This window comes from Hypanus sabinus, chromosome X1, assembly GCF_030144855.1.
Source record: "Hypanus sabinus isolate sHypSab1 chromosome X1, sHypSab1.hap1, whole genome shotgun sequence".
In the NCBI taxonomy this organism is placed as follows: Eukaryota; Metazoa; Chordata; class Chondrichthyes; order Myliobatiformes; family Dasyatidae; genus Hypanus; species Hypanus sabinus.
This window is the reverse complement of record NC_082738.1, coordinates 20,548,614-20,568,642: the sequence shown is the minus strand read 5'-3', so window position 1 is coordinate 20,568,642 and position 20,029 is coordinate 20,548,614. Positions and strand designations below refer to the sequence as shown.

The 20,029-nt window shown below is 42.2% G+C and overlaps 1 protein-coding gene across 3 annotated transcripts in view; it reads right to left on the bottom strand.

Annotated features, from left to right (window-relative positions):
* Window positions 1-1,348: 1,348 nt before the first annotated feature.
* Window positions 1,349-20,029, bottom strand: part of asic1b (acid-sensing (proton-gated) ion channel 1b) — an 878,352-nt gene continuing 859,671 nt past the window's right edge. For all 3 annotated transcript variants that reach the window (XM_059956013.1, XM_059956012.1, XM_059956014.1), the window contains exons 9-10: window positions 9,813-9,917; window positions 1,349-6,693 (exon numbers count right to left, since the gene is read on the bottom strand). In XM_059956013.1, coding sequence (XP_059811996.1) covers window positions 6,589-6,693; window positions 9,813-9,917 — 210 coding nt within the window. In that variant the 3' untranslated portion in view covers window positions 1,349-6,588. The remainder of the gene's footprint in view (window positions 6,694-9,812; window positions 9,918-20,029) is intronic.

The following is a 20,029-nucleotide window of genomic DNA, read 5'->3' as shown; positions in this document are numbered from 1 at the left end:
GAGCAGAGGAGGTGAGATCACTGATAAAAGGTCTGATCTCTGCTGGAAATGTCCAATGTAAGCGTGATATTTGAAGGATTCCGGGCAAGTAGCAACTGAGGTGCTGAGGGGAATCATGCCTGGAAATTCCCAGACTAGTATAGTGATGGGAGTGGGGGCGGTGCTGTTGGAGGGCAGCTACACCCAGAAATAACCAATACAGCAATTTCTCCTGGGGAAGATCACTGTTATGTGCAATCTGCAAATGAAAAATTAGGATGAAATGATCAATTGATCCAGTTTCTCGAGTGCATTGCCAAGTCTGGGTCAAGAGCGTCAATTGAATTCCACTCTTCCCCAGTGCCTCAGCTTCATGGAGGCAACTGCCAGCTGTGATGTAGAGTACACTCTTGGAAGGAGCAACACCAGCTCCTCACGGGGAAGTGACTGTTGAGGGTGAAAGCTCAGCCCAGTGGAAATTAGCTGAGTAAACTAGTTAGGTTTGGAAACCCTCTTGTTTGATTGCCTGAGAAACACCATTGACTCGGTGGCTTCCTCTGTATTGGAACTCAGCCTCTGGAAGGTTTTCTTGTTTAAAGAACCAGAGTGAGGGCCAGTAGCACAGCACAGTAACTGGCCTTTCAGCTGACTATGATGTCGATTCAAGCTGATCCTTTCTGCTTGTAGGTGATTCACATCTTTCCAGTCCCTGCCTGTCAATATGTCTGTTTAAATGCCCCTTAAATGTTGCCATCCAACTGGGTTCCACCAGCTCCCCTGGAAGCACTTTCCAGGCACCCACCACTCTGTGTATTTTGCCCTGTAAATCTTCTTTAAACTTTCTCTCTCTCACTTTTTCCCATCTTGTGGATTGGGATGGGGCATGAAGTTTTCTTCTGACCAGCAGAAGTTCCAAAAGCTTCAACAGAGACACTGTAATATGGAGACAACTCACAACCACTTCATCAATGTCAGTCTTAAAAATGCCTGAACAACAGCAAGAAATTGAAATATTGACGTTTCTTCCTCTCAGGATTAAAGACACAAAGTGGATAATTTGTTCTCTTTGGATATAAGTTACTGATCCTGCTCTCAATCACTCCTCTTGTTTTTACCCTTCTGTGGTTTGACATGAATGCACGTCAACAGTTTCAGGAATTCACAGCACATTCTATTGATTCTACACTGTTACAAGTGTGGGGAAGGATTATAAGCCCACAAATCCTTTCCAGCTTGTTACTTGCTTTTGCACATAGAGGTTGCTGTTCAGCATTTAATTCCAGGTAAACAAAAAGAAGCCCTCAATACACTTTGCAGAAATGACCACACATCACATTTACAATGGCATATTATGATATATATTTATTAATATCATATATGTAAAGAAGGGCATCTTTATTGATGGCAGGTACAATATACTTGAAATTGGTTTTCTCACAAGAAGCCATGATCTCTGTGATTTGAAAGCTCCAAACTCTTTGACTGCATGTGTACCCAAAACTGACCCTAACTACTCGAGATATCCCAATCCTTTATGAGGCCACCCTTTCACTCCAGCAGGCCCACCATGACTAGCTGCCAATGTCACTGATGAAATGCTTTGTTCCAATGGGGCAACTTTTGCCTCACTGAACAGCCATTGTCTTGAGGTTAGACGAAGCAACAGAATGAAGATCTGAAGACCAGTGATGAGGTTTCTTGAGCTGAGTCTTCACCTAGCATTCTAAGATTACCATAAAAATCCCCTTGTCTTTTCTCTTTGGACAATTTGGACATTTAGTGTGTGTGTGTGTGTGAATTCCGAATCAAGACCAACCTTCCAGAACAGTAAAATACTACAGTCTGCCAATCAAAAGTCAGGAAGAGACAACGGTGCTTCAGCTACAGAAACTATTCATTGCAGCTCTCATGTTTTCCAATGATAAAATAGTGAATCACCCATCGTACTCTACCATTCTGTACCCTTGTGCTTTATCTGAATAAAATTTGTACATAGTACATATAGATTCCATGTTAAAGGCTAAATGTTTTGTTTTGTTCCTCATACAAGTAAAGGCAGTCTGAAGTCAGTAACAAGGAATGGCACAATAGCTTTGTAATATTACGAGCGTCTAATGGTTTCTATACATAACACATTAAGCTAAGTGAATAAGATGCAAGTCAATGTATTGTATCTGATGTTATTTGGCGGGACTGATGCATAACAGGAATTGCACAGGCTTGACGGTATTGGCTTGGTTTCAATTTGCTCCCTAGGTATCACTCCTTTATCTTACATTTAACAAAAAAAACATTTAAATGACTGTCAGAGCTTTCTTGTGGATTGTCACTTGAAGACTGGAGAACTGCAGGCAGTGTGAAGGCTCTGGGACCATTGGCTAAGTAAATGTAAGTTGGAAGTTGTTATTGCAGGAGGGAGGTTGGGGGTTCTCTGTTGGTTAACAGGGTCCTGGAAAAAGGGTGGAAAGAGATTTGCCTTGGAACTTCTTTTTCTCTCCATATGTGGATTGAGTGGTATCTGCCAATGCTGACAGAAGATTTTCATACTTCTCCTTGCATGAGGCAAAATGCTTCTTAAAAGCAAGAGATCAAGTGGTCTACCTGATTGAGGAAACCAGTAGCAATTTGCACTCAAAATAAAAGAAGCATCAGCACTGAGGATGGTTAAGGCGCTGGTTCCAATAGTTACTTTGCAATCAGGGAATTAGAAATTTACCACTGGGCTGGTCTAAGTGTCGCTTTTGTTAATTCACCTAAAAAAATTCTTACCTTAAAAGGGGGGGGGGGAATTAGACAAATATTTTCTTTCAAGGCAAAGATTGGCTGTTGCTTCTTCTTTTGCTGATTAATGTTAACAGTAGTAAAGGTTACCAATTTTTTCACACCCATTATCAGCAGTCAGCCTTTTGAAATCCATTAGAATCAGCAGTTATTATAAATATTTGATGCTCTCACGGTCATTATGTGTCATCTCAGCTGAGAAGCAATGTAACATCTCCATTCTTCACCATATCTACTCACCTAATTCTCCCTAAGTGAGTTTGACTATTTAATGGCTATCAACACTGGTTTACAACAGATGCATTGTTAAAGCTGCTTTATTCTGTAATCTCAGCAAAAACAGCACCAAGGTCATCTCTCCCTTCACAATGGGCCAGGAAAACCACCCAAGACTATTTTCAGCGAGTGAATTGAAGCATGAATCTGAGAGGCCCAGGTACTGCACTTCCCAAATCCAAAACTACTTTAAAATGCACCAATGTTTTCAATGTGGCACCAATCCCAGATTAATGGGAGATTTCAAAATCCTTCTTATTCCTCTGCCCTTGGCTAACTATTTCCAGTGTAGAGAAAGACACGTTAGCAAGAGATGTCTGTGCTCACTTTTATAATGTCCCAAGTCTATATAAATCTGGTCATGGCCGACACCAACAGTGCTGCTGGCTTTGTTTCTGTTTTAGGTCACAGTGCTCCAATTGCTTGTCACAGGTATCCTGGCTGATCGTCAGTGCATGAAGAATCCCCTTGCTCTACAGACTCTTAGCTGCCAGCTAACCATGACACGTCTTCTGAGAAATAGGAGGCCATTGGTTCCAGTCACTGGAATGAAATAATTTACACTCCCATGACTCTGACAGTCATTTAAAATGCCAATGAACATAATATTTAGTACAGAGCTTCACATTACTTAATGTCAGGCTAGTTTCAAATGATTACCTTTGCAGTTTGAATTAGATTGTTAGTCCTTTGTTGACATTAATCACCAATTCACCTCCACTCCAAAGTGGAGATTGAAGTTTTCTTAAGATAAATTCAAGCACACAGATTACTCTGCTGAGAGTCTTCAAACATCAGATGGTTTGTCTTGCATGACAGGTTTGTAAGAGTATAATACAATAGTGGAGAACCTTTTGTGGTGGTTAACCAAGATTTTACTATGATAATCCATGCTGAAATCAATTATGTTTTGTGTTGCTTACAGCAATGGTCACCACACACTAAAGTCCGAAGAGAGTGTTGTCTCCTGTCTTGGAGTTCAGATTTGGATGGGAATGTGCTAATCACTTTCCAACTCAATGACTGACTAAAAACTGGTCAATGGCCCAATTCCAGATCAATGCTGGACCAGGACACTGAGCTCCTGAATTCCATCATGCTGCTTTGGACAGTTACTAGAAGCTGGGCATCTAGAGATGAGGAATAATTGCCTAGGAGGGAACAGGGATAAATTTGCTGTCAAATGATGCGCTTTTACTTTTTGATAAATAGGAAGTATGGAGTTTGCCACAAGTCCAGGTGCAATCAAGGTGCTACAACCAGAGATGAGGTTTTGAAGGCTTGCTGTGAGCAAGAGAGGCACAAGTAAGTTCATAAAACCATATAGGAATCCTACTGTCCTTGGCTGTGTGCAGGCCACTAAATAGATAGCCTCAGCCTTCATACTCACCTAGGATCACAAAAGTGATCTGAAGTTTAGAGGTTAATATTGTATTCAACACTTAGTTGTGCAGTAGCCCAGCTATGTATCTTGATTGATAAAATCAAACCATGTCAGGTTTGATGATCAGTTCTTTCTTTTTCCCTCCACAATTCCCGACCCCACATTCAACTGCTGCTCCAAGGAGGGATCTGAATTGCTCTGTTCCTGATCATCATTCCACCCAGAGTGGGCAAACTGAAACCCAGAATGGTGGCAATCACAGGCATGAGCTGGTGGATGGTGTCCCCTGTTTAAGCGATTCCAGACGTCATGTAACAACTGAAAAGCAGGAATGAACTGGGCTGTCCAGCACTCGGAGTCAATGAGAAAGGATCACCTTAGGTTACTGGCACCTTCTATTAGCATGCTCTGGAGTGAGACTGCCTTGGGAGATAATCCCACCTTATGGCAAATGTTAGGAAGAGGAAGGTTTCCTCATGCATGCTTCCCTATTTAATTTGCTTTGGCTGATCTGTATCCTGGCTACATTCTGAGTTCCTTGACCCTTGATGCTATTGCCATTCTCTCCTATGATCTGTGGGGCTCTTAAGAATCCACTACTTTGTACAATATACACTATACCTATTTTCCTTGATAATTTTTGGTGGCATCCTGCTCTATCAGTATCCAACCTTCACTGAGGATTCTTAGCAAAAGTAGCAGTCGAGAACAGCAGACCAGGCAGCAGCGTGGTGTTCAAATCCAAGAGCATTGAGAGCATCTCAGGAATTGTCCAAGAAACTGAAATCCTGTCTCACTCAGCGGTCACCAACCTTCATTGGGGGCAAAATGTCACTTTTATGGAGTTTTGTGTTACAGTGTTTGTCTCTCTGAGAACACAGGCTCTACTCTCTGTTTTGGCAGTGGATGAGGGTTGGGTGTTTTATTTGAATTCTTCTATTTCCTTTTAGTAACGTTTACATGGAGGGCATGTGTCAAACTAACCCAAACCAGAGTGAGGGAGCTTTATCCCCACTGTGATTTGATGGAAATGTAGCCCATGATCATTGCCGCAGTGCCTCTGTTTCTAACGCAAGGTCAGCATTCTCGTCCTGCAAGTGCCAATAGGTCTGCCCAGTCTTTGCTGTGGGCCATTGCTGTCAGGGTCAGACATGGAGTGAAGCTCCTTCTACCCGTTCCCGTCATATGCCATCGGGGGTCAGACACAGAGTGAAGCTCTTTGGATTTCCATCCTTCTCCTCTTTATGACCTTCCATCTATTGCCAGCTTCTTCTCAACAAGCTTTATTCTGCTTTCTTAGGCAACGTCAAGAAGACTGGGCTGGGAGAGCACATGGGGTACCGCACTGGGCACTGCAGAAGCAAAAGTATTCACTGAAGACAGGAATCTGCATCTTTTCTTCAAAGGGTATAAGAACACGATGCAGCACCAAATGGGCAGCAGTACAAAACGGATGAGGTACCAGCTGTCTTTACAACCTGGATTGATGGTACTCGTTGCCATCATCCACTGATTTACCATGTGCGGTGCTGCTCCCTCAGCGTTGGAATGGACTGAACCTGTATGGTTATGCGACTAATGAGTAATTCAGCACAAACCCATCAATCAAGCCTGTACCACTCTTCCCCTCTTTGGTGCCTTCCACCAACTGCAAGGGAACTATAGTGTGAAGTGACCATTTGGTGAAGGGATGAAAGGCTACTCATGAACAAAAGCTGTCACGGTAGAATGAGCTGCTGCAGCAAATGATTTCACAAGATGAGAAATGGGATCTAAATGCTTTCATTAAGCTTAAGAACATGATCACACAAGATAATACAAGCGGCCTACATAAGCATTTACGATAAAGAGTGAATAAAAAATCCCTTTTACAAAACTGGAATATGACTCGAGATGAGAGAAAAAAGTTGTTTTTTTTTTCTTTTTTTTTTGAAAAGTTAGTGAGTGGAGTCCACGGAACAGTCATCCCCAATACTGCCTTTTTGTTTTAAGCGCATAGTCGGGTTGTCGTTTTGCTTTTGAATGTGTCTCCAGAAGGTTTGTTCAATGACTTTGGTAGGTCAGGATTGGACAGCCCCAATCTCCGTGGACAGTCCAATCTCCTTTCTGCTCGTTGAACTGTGAGATAAGTGGATGTTGTGGGTGTCGCCAATTGTCAGGCTCCGCCATCAGCAAGTGAAGTCTTCAAAGGTGCTGCGGGGCGGGTGGTGAGGTAGAATGTTCGCTGGGTACGTCATTCCCGCTGGGTGGCTCCTTAGATTCTCACAAGGGTTCTGTGTAGGAAAAGAAAATTCCATGCACCAACAGTCAAAAGGTTGCCAATGTCCCATTTTCTGTGTTAAAATTCCCTGCACATCAGACATTTTTGAACAGAAGCAGGATAATGTAATGGGAATTCTAGTTGGCTTGTTGTTCTGGAAAGATGGGAACAAAAATACTGTTCCTTATCAGAATCCAGCTTGTGAGCATGGGTAAGCCATGGTTTGGGTATTTGATCCTCCACAATATTCCACGTGGGAATTTAAACTGGAGGTGGCAGTGTATTTTACAAGGTCAAGTTGTGAGCTCGACATTAACCCGGCATGGATGGAGAGCGCACTTGGAAGCGGTCTATCACTGGATCAAACTCAGGAACCTCCGTTCTCAAGCCTGGCACTGATCTTACACAGGTTTATAAAAACATAAGGGGTGTAGATAGTCTATTCCCCAGGGTAGTGTTGTCTATCAGAAGGCATAGGATTAAAATTAGAGATATAAAAGGGACCTGAGGGGCAACTTTTTCATCCAGAGTGTGGTCCATATATGGAAAACTGCCAGAGCTACCAGAGGAACCAGCAAAAATGGGTACATTAATGTATTAAAAACATTTGGACAGGTACGTGAATAGAGTCTTTGAGCACTGCAGCACAGAAATAGGACTTCTGGCCCATCCAGTCCATGCTGGCCATGTTTTCCACTTAGTACAACTACCTGAACCCAGACCATGACCTTCCATACTGCTCCCATCCATGAACCTATCCAAACTTAAATATTGCAACTGAACCTGCGTCCACCACTTCTGCTGGCAGCTCATTCCACCCTTGCACCACCCTCTGAGTGAAGACGTTCCCCCTCAGACTTCCCTTAAATATGTCACCTTTTACCCTTAACCTGTGACCTCTAGTTCCAGTCTCACCCAACCTGAGGGGAAAAAGCTGCATGCATTTACCCTATCGACACCCTTCATAATTTTGTATACCTCTATACGATCTCCCCTCCTTCTCCCCATGCCAGAGAATAAAATCCTAACTTCTGCAACCTTGAGGAGAGGTTTAAAGGAATATGGGAAATATGTGGTCAAATGGGACGAGCTAAGCTGGGAATCCTGGTCGGATAGAGCAGCTGGACTGAAGGACCCATTTCTGTGCTCTATAATTCTTTGACTCTTTGACAATGAGACAGATCAGCAACTGTGGTGCTATTTCCTGTACAGGGCGGGTACAGCCTGTGTGTGAAATTCATGTGTAACTTCCATCAGTGAACAGGAAAATGACAGCAAAGACTGTGATTCTATCAAACGCTGGGGTCAAGATCTGAGTCTTCAGGTTATACTTCTGTTATAAGAGCAAAAGGTTTTAGCTCACCACGGGTAGGGATACTCCAAATCTGACCACACAGAGTAAGGACGGGACAGTTAGCCCTCTGTTGTGTATTTAATATTTCAGTAATTTTTGAGTAATATTATAAATATATTGATTGATGAAGCATTCTTGTTCATTTAAATAATTAATTATGGGTTATATGTATAAATATGTGAATTGCATACGTCACTACATTACCACATGATACGTGCATGCCTCACTTAAAGTAAAGAATGAATTTAGACTAGTATCTCTCGACTGTCTTGTTTTCCTTTGAATTAGTTTAATGTTCTGAAGTTACAACACATAACACCCTTGGCTTATTGAGTCCAGGCCGGCCAGCATGTGGCCCCCTGCACTGATCCTATACTAATCCCAGCCAACACTGAGGGCCAGTTTGAGTGGGACTCTCAGATTAGTCAACTGGTGTACTGTCCCCATTAGAATGTTATTGAAATGACACAAGCTCACTCTGACAGCTGTCAGGGAGAGGAGGCATTTGCCTAACTTGGATTTGAACTGAATTCCCATAGAATGTAAGGACAATGCCCCAGTAAGAATGGCCCATGTTCTTCTACAATTCGACAGCTCTTTAAAGGAGCCAATACATACAGGACGGCTTGAACTGTCCCCATCTGTGCTGTGAGGTTGTGTGATTCTGTGACCCAATTCAACTTCTTGGAATGCCATTAGGTTCTGTTTGGAGATGTAGTGAGGTTGCCCAGAGACAGCTGATTATACAGTTGATCACATATAGGTACACAGCCTTGAAGAAATACAGTAGATGACTGCACATGGTTCTCCTGATACACTCATGACTTACTGTGATCCAAGTTGCCAATGAGGTGAGTGAGTTGATTTGATCACTGTACCTATTTAATTAGTTCAGCGTGGGCCAAAGAGCCTGTTCCTCTACCGTATTTTCTATTTTCTCGATTCTGTGATGTGGTCATTTTTATTTCATTACCTGTAGCTTGAAGACGTTAACTTTCCAATCTTGTGAACGGGGCTTTAATTGCAACACAGCTAAATTATTACTGTAATACATTTTGTCTCACTGGTTATCTGCTGGCATCTTCATTTTACAGGGCAATAATTGCTATCAGCAGAGCAGCAGAGAAGAGCAGGTCCTATGTTATTTCCATGACGATGGATTGGAGGAACTGCCCTTCAGGGCTCCTATGCATCCTTGTCTGATCCTGAATTCATGTGCTTCAATGAATATCTATTAATGTCAGGAAAGCAGTGCCCTTGGCAAGGGATAAGTGTTTCATTTCCTTCCACTGTCTTACTACTAAGATGCTCGCAGGGTACACTTCATCCTTCAGATGTTGATGTAAGGAAATGGGTATGATCACAGTGGAGGAGGAAGAAATAATGATCCCCCTTGGTGAAGTTAGCATCTGCCTGGCAGCTCCCAAACCACAGAACAGTAGGCTTGTAGCAGTTGAGTGGCGTGGGACCAGCGCAAAGGGCTGAGAGCAAGTCAGTGGCCTGCTCTGCAGGTAGTAGGATTACAGCTCACCATGTGAAGCTTGGCAAGTCACCTGGGAGCGAGTCTGTGCCCCAGCTGTGTGAGGTCAGGGCAGGAGACGGGTATTGGGCTGCTGCTCATTGTCTGAGGCTTAGTCAGGGCTTGGGAATACATTGTGAGGCATTTCCAAGCCTGGAGGAAGTCTGCAGCCTAGAGGCTGTGTGACACACAGAGATATGACACAATAATGGAAAAGAAAAATATCTTGCAACCTCTGGCACGATGAAACAATACTTGCATGGCGTTTGATGTCATCCAGGCTGAGTGTTACTCCTTTGTTGTTGTTGTTCCTCTTCTGCTGTTTCCCATATTTCAGTAAACCGCAGAGTTTGTGTTTCAACACCTGGCAACGTAAAAGGGTCAAATGTCATTGAGTGCGTCATCACAGGGTGGATGATGCAATGTGGCTTCCTTGGTATGGCCAGCTCTAGGAAACCAAATTTCTCCAGCCCAAGGTCAACTGGGTCACATGAAGCCTTCAACTGACAAGATCTTAAAGCAATGAAATACCCTCTATCAACATCTCCGATATACTTCTCGTCACCTGATTTATATTTTTACCGACATGCATGACAAAATCATAGAAACGTTATGACACTGAGCTCTTCATGTTCATACCAGCTGATAAAGAGCTCCCTAGTGCAATCCCATCTCCCATGCTGGGTCTGCATCACTGCACATCACAATTCTTCAAGGACATATCTTCTGGGTAAACGTACGTTTCATTCCTCCCGTGATCCTCATACCAATCACTTTACATCAGTGCCTTCCCCTTTCATTAAGTTCTCCCTCTTTATTATTTGTAAGGTCATCATATTAAGACAACTGTAAATTAATTCTCCCACCTAGCCTCCTGTGTTCCAAATGAAACCACCACAGCCAAACCAACTTCCCTCACAATTAGTTTCCCAGTCCTGCTAACGTCTTCGTAAACCTCTTCTGAGCCTTCTCTCATGCAATTACATCTTATATAACACATTTCCCAGAACTAAACACAGTGCATAAACAGTACATTAAGCAGTGTAGCATCGAGTTTCAGCAAAATTTCTGTTTTATGTTTCATACCTCAACTCATGAAGGAAACCATGCCATATCCTTTTTTTAAAACCATTTTACTGGCCTGCCCTGCTAGCCACAAGCATCTGGGAATGTACATTCCCTTTGTTCCTCCACACTAGTCAATCATTCCCCCATTTATTTGTTGCTCCTCTCCAAATATATTACTTCACATCTCTCTGGATTATATTCTGTTTCCCCTTTTCTGCCTAACTGATCACATCACCTCTGTATTTACATGTCACATTAACATTTCTTTTCTCCACTACTTCAGCTTGCATTGCTGGCTTTGCACTATTCTGCTGTTTTGTGCTTATTGCTTCATTTACTGTTGTATTCAATATGACCATGTACCCTAAGCAACACACCCAAGATGCTGGAGGAACTCAGCAGGCCAGGCGCCATCTATGGAAATAAATAAACAATCTATGTTTTGGCCTGGACCCTTCTTCAGGACTGAAGTGAATCGATTGTTCATTTATTTCCATAGATGCTGCCTGAACTGCTGAGTTCCTTCAGCATTTTGTGTGTTTTGCCTTGGATTTCCAGCAACTGCAGAATTTCTCATGTTTATGATTTGCTGTTACCGTGTATCCTGTTTACTTTTTGAGCTCAGGTGAAAAAGAAGTTTATTGCACTCTAAACTAATCTGAATCTGGATGGAAATAACTGACACTGGCATTGGAGAAGGTCCAGAGGAGACTGATGAGAATGATCCCACAAATGAAAGGGTTAACGTATGAGAGGTGCTTGATGGCTCTGGGGCTGTACAGGGGTTTAGAAGAATGAGGGAGAATCTCATTGAAAGCTATCCTAGTTGGAATGGACATGGAAAGATGTTTCCAATAGTGGGGTAGTCTAGGACCACAGGGCACAGCCTCAGAATACAAGGACCCCCCTTTAGAGCAGAGATGAGCAGAAATTTCTTCAGTCAGAGGATGGCGAATCTGTGGAATTCATTGTCACAGATGGCTGTGGAGGCAAAGTCATTGGGTATACTTAAAGCAGAGGTCGATAGGTTCTTGATTAGTAAAGGCATCAATGGTTACAGGGAGAAGGCAGGAGAATGGAGTTAAAGAGGAAAAATCCATGATTGAAAATCGGAGCAGACTCAATGGACCAAATGGCCTCTTTTTGCTCCTATGCTTAATGGCCTTATGGATACCAGGAAACAAGATGCAGCCAGATTCAAAGAAGTTTAGTGATGGTCTTGCCTTATCTTCACCCTCAGTTGGGCAAGTCTGCTCTGATGAATGATGCCCCTCTTGCAGCAGAACGGTCTGAGCCATTCCATTCCCCTGCTAGGTGAGGAGGCCAGTTTTCTGTTGCAAACACACAAAATGCTGGAGGAACTCAGCAGGCCAGGCAGCATCTGTGGAAATAAACAGTCAACATTTCACACCGAAACCTTTCATCAGTCTTGATGAAGGGTCTTGACCCTAAACATTAACTGTCTATTTCCTTTCACTGATGTTACCTGACTTGCTGAGTTACTGTGTGTGTTGCTCAAGATTTCCAGCTTCTCAAGGATCTTTAGTGTCAGTGATTCTGCTGCCACTCCATTTCTTGGGTGTTCTGTTGCCTTTGAAGAGATGCAGGGCAGCTGTTGGCAAGTCTGTCTGCCAATCAAGTGATGTGATGGGGGGGGGGGGGGTCTCTTGTCAGGTGACATCAATGGCCATCATTATGAGCCAATTTGACTCTGTGTTGATCAGATAAGGTAAAGAGGGACAAAAACTTTGTTACATCATTTAATCTGCCAGATGCTCTGTTTCTCCACAAATATTTTCACATTTTACTGTCTAATTTTCAATATTTAAAATATATAGAAGCAAGATTTTTGAGCTAATTTACAAAGCATTGTGCAACATGTCAAATCAAAAGAAAAATTCCAAAATTTGTCAACAATGCGCGAAAAATCAAAAATGGAAAAGTATCCATCCCCTTTGTAATTACTACGCTAACTTTCCTCAGGAACAATACTGTATATTACCTTAGCAACTCTCTCGATCTGATGAAGTAGAAAATTGGAGGATCACCTGTTTTCAATGAATTCATAAGAATAAATGCTCCCCCCCCCCCCTTTCTCTAAGGTCTAACAGGATGGTAGATTTTCAACAGACCAAACCAAAATGAGGACAAAAGAGCATTCAAGGCAAGTCAGGGAAATGATAACAGAGAATCATAAATCTGGGGAAGGTACAAGACCATCTCAAAGGCACTGAACATACTTCAGAGCTCAGTGTAGTCAGTTGTGAAAAAAGTGGAAAAATATGAAACCACAGCCACACTGCCTGGGTCAGGGTGCCCTTCTAAATGTAGTCACTGGAGACCAATGGCACTTGCAAGAGAGGCTACTGTGACACTAACAGTCACTCTAAGTGAGCTGCAGAAGTCAATGGCTGTAACTGGAGATTAAGTTCAAGGCTTCACAATCTCTAAGGCCTTGCACAGAAAGGGTATTTATGGAAGCTTGGCAAGGTAGAAGCCCTTGCTTAAAAAAATGTATATCCTTGCCCATAAAGATTTTGCTGAATGCCACTTAAGAAGATACTGTAAAGATGTGGAAGAAGATCTTGTGGTTGGATGAGACTAAAGTAGAACATTTGGCCTCAATGCTAAATGGTACGTGTGTTATAAATCTAATTCTGCACATCAGCCAGGTAACACCAAAGTATGGTGGAGGTAGCATCATGCTAAGGGGATGCTTTGCAACAGCAGGGACTGGAAGTCTGGTCAGCATTTAAATCTCAGTTAAATTGATCAAGATCCTTGGTTGTAATATTCATTAATATGAACAAATGGTTGGGGTCTGAATAGTTTTACAAGGCCGTGTAAATAGAAAAGGATGAAAGGAGCATTGAAAATGTTTTCATCCAAAGAATGGAGTTTACTGCTTATAGGAAGTTGAAACCCTTCCCACATTTACAAAGCATCTGGAAGAGTACCTGAACTGAAAAGGCTACATCCCAAGACGTGGAAATAGGAGGAATCTAAAGCAGCACCATTTTTGGTGAGTATACATGCAACGGACTGAATGGCTAACTTCAATGTCATAATGCTCTTTGATTCTATATCTGTGCTCCTCTCATTTTTGATCCCCATCCCTGATTGTACTACTGATGGCCATACCTTCACTTATCACCCCTGACTCTGGAATTCCCCTCGAAGCCTCTCCCCACCACTCTTTCCTTATTTAAGTGGCATAAAGTCTACCTCTCTGGCCAAACTTTGACCTGTTTTCAGGGAGAATGCAGTTCTAAACTAAACAAAAGAAGGGAGCATAGGGATTAGGAACATGAACAGACCACACAGATCCTCAAGATTGCTCTGCCCAATCACAATACCTCCTAGATTCAATAAACCTATCAATTTCAGCTTTGAACTTTATTAGTAGTACAACATACACAGTGCCTGGGGTAGAAATTTTTGGTGAAAAAAATTCTCTTGTTCTTAGCTCCAAAATGCCACAGACTATGCTCTTTGTTCTAGACATTTTCCCCAACTAGCAACTAATTTGTGTCTCTCTCCTTCCTTGTTGAGTTCCAGAACATTAACTGTTTTGATTTTCACAGATGTTACCTGACCTCCTCAAATTTTCCCAAATTTTCTGTTTTCCTGCTGATGCTTTATCCTTAGACTATGTTCCCTAGCTCAGGGGTGAACTATTTCAGCTAAGTCCTCTGAAATTAAACAGTTAAGAATGAAAGAACTTGCATTTGTGTACTGTAGCCATTTTGAATGTCTCAAAGAGCTTCATTATGGAAGTCTTTGGTCAGGGCATGAAGAGATAGGGGGAGAAGGCAGAAGATTGGGAGTGAAAGGGAAAAAGGTTCAGCCATGATGACTCATTGGGCCAAATAGCCTAACTCTGTTCCTCGATCTTATGAACTTCATTTTAAAGTGTAGACAGTATAGCAAAGATGCAGCTGATGTGTGTACAGTGAGCTGCACAAATTACAAAGAGGTAAACGAGCACAATCATCAGCTCTTGGCGGTGGGTGAGGGGGAATGTCCTTGTTTGTTTTTTTAATTAAAATTTCTCACCAGAACTCAGACAATCCTGAGACACAAAAGACTGCAGATACTGGAATCTGGAGCAACAAACAACCTGTTGGAGAAACTTAATATCCCTGGGGGAAAGGAATCGTCAATATTTCAGGTCGAGTCCCTGCACCTGGACTCTTGACCAAAATAAAATGACAACTTCTTTCCCCCATAGATGCTGCTTGACCTGCAGATTGTGTGCTACCTGCCAATCTCGTCTAGATTTGTCATGCCTTTGCAGTCTACCATAGTTTCCTGATCCCAGCAAGCCATTGAGAGAGCCCTTGGGAAAGTGTGAGGTCACGCATTTCAGTATATTCTCTCTTCAAAGGTTCAAAGACAGCTTCTACCCTGCTGTTATAAGACTATTAAATGGTTCCCTCATACAATGTTGGATTCTTGACTTCATAATCTATTTCATTATGATCTTGCACTTTATTTTTTACCTGTACTGTAATTTCTCTGTAGCTGTTACACTTTATTTTGAACTCTGTTTTTGTAGCGGCTACTCAAACAAACCGATACCGCTGCTGGAGACCAGGCTTGGGGAGTTAGCTTGTATGATGCGCTCTCTGATCAATCCAATAATAATATCGAAAAGTCAAAGAAATGTATGTGAACCTTCATTAGTAACTAGCAAAACATATAATCTTGAAAGCGATGTAACTTAAGGGACTTAAACCAGCGATATTAAACGGACTTAAGCTGAGTTATTTCAAATATAATACAATAAAAGATATGACAGCTGGCAGTCCCCAGCTCTAAACTGCCCAAAACTGCAAAGTGGATGCAGTTTGAAAGGTTGAGGGGACTGGGGGTTATGGGAAACTGGCACAGATGAGGCCAGCATGGTCATGTTGAATAGTGAGGCAGGCTTGAGAGGCTGCGTGGCCTATTGCTGCTCCTGTTTTCTTGTGCCCTTGGGGAAATTGAAAATGTAGCATCCTGAGCATCCATCAGCAATGGCATGGGGGACAAAATAGAGTCAAGATAGATCAAAAGGCAAATAGAGCTGAGGATGAAGGCAATAAACACTGGTATGGCTGAACAATGATAAGGCACTGGCTCTGTTAGGTTAACTGTGCCTTAGAGCACAACATAATCTGGCAGCACGTTGTGAGACACTGCTTGTTCTTCATGTAATTGGGTTTGTTTATTGAAGGAACATCAGACAAGAAACTTGACATGTCTCAAGATATTTTTCTCACTTAGCCAATAATGAAGGAGATTGAAAGGATTTGTCATAAGTTGCAATACAGCAGGGAATGGCTTGGTAAGAAGCTAGCTAACAGCTTTGAGTTCAAAGATGAAATTCAATTTCAGACAACTCACAGTCTTTTAATACAATTTTTTTTGTTTTATTAGCATCTTAGCGGTGAGATTATTTTTATTGGTCTTGTTGTTTGTGGCAGTTCTAGGGAATGAGGCTTATTTTTCACAGCTGGCTTAAACGCTGTTCCAGGCAAGCACAGTAGTATGTAGAGCGAAGGTCCCTTTGCTCTAGTCCTGATAACATGATCCACCAACCAACCTTCAGCAATCTGAACTCAAGAGTTTGGCAATTGAGTGCTGTCTTATCAGCTGTTTGTTCTCTGAATGTGTAAGCACTGACATGAAGGACAAACCTAACACAGTTGTTTTAGCTTAGGTGCCTTAAGGTCATCAGCATGGACATTTCATCAAGAATTGTGAAGTAAAGGAAAGCCATCCATCATATCAAGCACACTCATATGACTACGTTCATGCATGGGCACTGCAGCACCTCTCAAATCCACGACCTTCACCAGTGACAAGGGCTTCAGGAACATGACAACACCACCCTGTCACAATCCTCTCCACATCATCATTTTGACTTGAAATCCGTCATTCTATGATGTGGGACCTAAGGCTTCCATACCTCCTGACCGATGGTAGTAGCAAGAAAGGAGTAGTGTCTTCCCCACGTGGATTACAGTGGTTCAAGCAATGGCTCACCATCACCATCTCAAGGGCAATTAGGCTGCACATTAAATACTGTCTTTGCCAGCAATCATTCCATTCCGTGAATGAGTAAGTAATGAAAATTAAAACTACTGGACTCTTTCTCATTCACTATCCAACAAAGTTGGATCACTATCATCAAACAAAGTTTTGAAGTATTCATTAACCATCACTCCTCTACAGTTCAACACTGTCCTTCCCTTTTCACCAGCTCTGTGAACATAATCACTCATATTGCCATGGAAAAGTCCATTCAGGTGATGCTTGCCCTTCAACTGAGCTACTGACTAGCTCTCCATTTCTCCACACTCTCCCCATGTCCTCTAATACCCCCTTTTAACATATTTACTCTCAACATTATATCTGTGTTAAAGGCCACTCTTAGTAAAGGACTTGATGTATAATTTCTGGCTGAAGGAAGTTCCCTTCATCATTCTGGTGATAACTCTGAGTCTGTGACCATTTATATCTTCATATCTTCATTTATAGCTTCATATCTAGTGAAAGTCTTTCACTCTCTTGTATGATTTAAGCGAATGCAAATATATTTTTTTTAAACTGGGGTAGTCCGAATTGCACACAATTCTTTGAACGTTTCTTGTACACATAATACTGAGTATAATTACCTTTCTAAATCTAATTCAGCTAGCTACCCACTACCACTGAATCAAGACTGCGATGAGTCAGCACATCATTAAACTCAGCGTTTCTCGCCGTTTTACCTAATTAATGCCATTGTATGGTCTAATTCATTTTTAACACATAGTTTAAGGCTGAATGCAGTAAAAAAAAACCCCACGGGATGCCATTTGTATCCCACTCATAGCATTGGCCATAACTCACCCCTTGCTTTGCTACTTGTAAGTCATCACGTCAAGAATAAATCATATCTCGTGGGTCTTCCAAGTCCATCTGTTTGTTCTCCCCCCCACCCCCACACACATACACACGCACAAAGCTGCTTCTTTCAGGGTGGCAATATTTATATTGAAAATCCTGCAAATCTGCCTAATGAATAATACCTGGTGCAAGTGTTCATTCAGGATGTGAATAATCAGTTCTATTATTGTTTATTTTCAGTTCTTGCATTTCACTGCTATATTACTCATGTGTGGCACCATCATTTCTTATCCCTACATGGTCTTACACCTCTTGAGTTCCGTAATCCACTCAAGCTCTAGAAACCTCTGACAAATCTGCCCTCCTCTAATTTAGGCTCCATGATCATGCCTGATCTTTCTTCATTGTGAGCTGGCCGGTTGTTGGCATTTATTTCCCATCCTTTCAAGACTCTGACATTCAGCTGCTCGAGCACCAGGTGTAGACCCTCTTCCAGCCCAAGAACAACATGTTTCCATGTCAATCACTTTGGAACTTGGAACTTTATCTTGATATTCAAAAAGAAATGAAGGCCCATTTACTCATTTGCACACAATATCATAGGAGCGTAAGACAAAGCAGCAGAATTAGGCCATTTGGCCTATTGAGTCTGCTCTGTCATTCAGTCATGGTTGATCCTTTTTCCCCATTCTTCTGCCTTCTCCCTGTATCTCTTCATGCCCTGACCAATCAAGAATCTTTCAACCTCTACCTTAAATATTCCCAATGACTTAGCCTCCACAGCTGCCTGTGGCAATGAATTACACAGATCCACCATTCTCTGGCTAAATATATTCTGGAGCCATCAAATGCTCTTCATATGTCAAGCTGTTTAATCGTGGAATCATTTTTTTGAACCTCCTTTGAACCCTCTTAGTTTCAGCACATCCTTTCTAAGATAAGGGGCCCAAAACTACTCACAATACTCCAAGTGAGGCCTCACCAGTGATTCATAAAGTCACAACATTACATCCTTGTTGTTATATTCTAGAATTCCTCCACCTTGTTGGGTGGTATTTTGGGCAGACAATCAAAAGGGCACACAATGTTTACAAAATTCTCTTCTCCTACTGACCCTCTGGAATCCTAGATGGAACCAGAGAGCCAGGCTCTCACACATCCAGAGGTCTCCCACCCTGCAGCAATTTTGCTCTGGCAGAGATGGATTGCTTAATGATGGGAGAGATGCCAATGGTGCAAAAGCAGGGAGATTCTGGGTTCCAGTGGCGCAGTGAGGGATGGGAAACACAAGGTCAGAAGGCAGCAGGCTTGGCAATCGACTAATCCTGCACAATATGGTAAGTGGACGAATGTGGAGGATTGCACTTTTATGACAGCTCATCTTATAGAATTAGAGCTCCATTTTAAATCTCATTTTGCCATTGCCAACAAGGCAGATATTAGGAGACTTTGCCCGAGTTTAGACCGGGCAGATGAAGTTGATTTAATGTGTGATGTAATGGTGGTTGAGATCGTGAATGGTATTGATGTAATTAAAAAGGAGATGGCGGCTGGCTCAGATGACCTCAGTCTGGCTGTGGCCCACCAGACAGACAGCAATGCTTTAGCCAGCATGTTTTTCTCTTGAACAAAGAGCTTTCACCCGGGTGTGATGTAATGTCAGCAAAAATCAGACTCATACAAAAGCTTCCTGATTTACAATAATAATCTCTAACATTTACAAGTGATCTTAATGCATTTGCTGTGAGTATATTACAAGTTTTACAGCACAAGCATTGCTAGTCATTGTTGCTGGGTAGTTGACTTCTGCTTTATTCTTCTATTTTGGCATTGGATGTCAGAGACAACAAAACCAGTATTTATTGTTCATCTCATATTGCCATGCACAGCCACTACATTCCCACAGTGCAGAATTCCAAGATTCTGACCCAGCACTGATGAAGGAATGACAATTTATTTCCCAGTCAGGATGGGGTGGGTGATTGGAGGAGAACCTGTAGGTGATGGTGTTCCCTTGTGCCTGTTGTCCTTGGCAGTAGACATCACAGTTAGGGAGGTGTTGTCAGTAGCCTGGGCAAGTAATTATCGGCATTTTGCAGACAGTGCATAGCAGTCATAGGGGCGGGGTGCGGTTTGAATACTTAGTGTGTTGGATGAGATGCCAATCAAGTGGGCTTCTTCGTTCAGGATGGTATGGAGCGTCTTGAATGAAATAAGTGGAGAAAGCAGCTTGTGACTGAAAATATTCAGGGTACTATTTCATTCAGTGGTGTATTAGGGGCAGTGGGGTTGCTATGGCAGCAATTGTTAAGATTATTGTTAAAATGTTGTGAGCCTGTACAAGTGAAAGTTTTTGAGTTTAATATTGGTTTGTTTTGTTTCTAAACTAAATGTAATTATAATTTCAGATTACTGTAATTGTAATGAATAGAATTGAAAGAGTGAATTCAATCCAAATTTGAAGCCAATTGTGGCTGTCATCTGCATTGCCTCAGGCATAGTGTGTACTAAAATGAATATGGACATCACAGT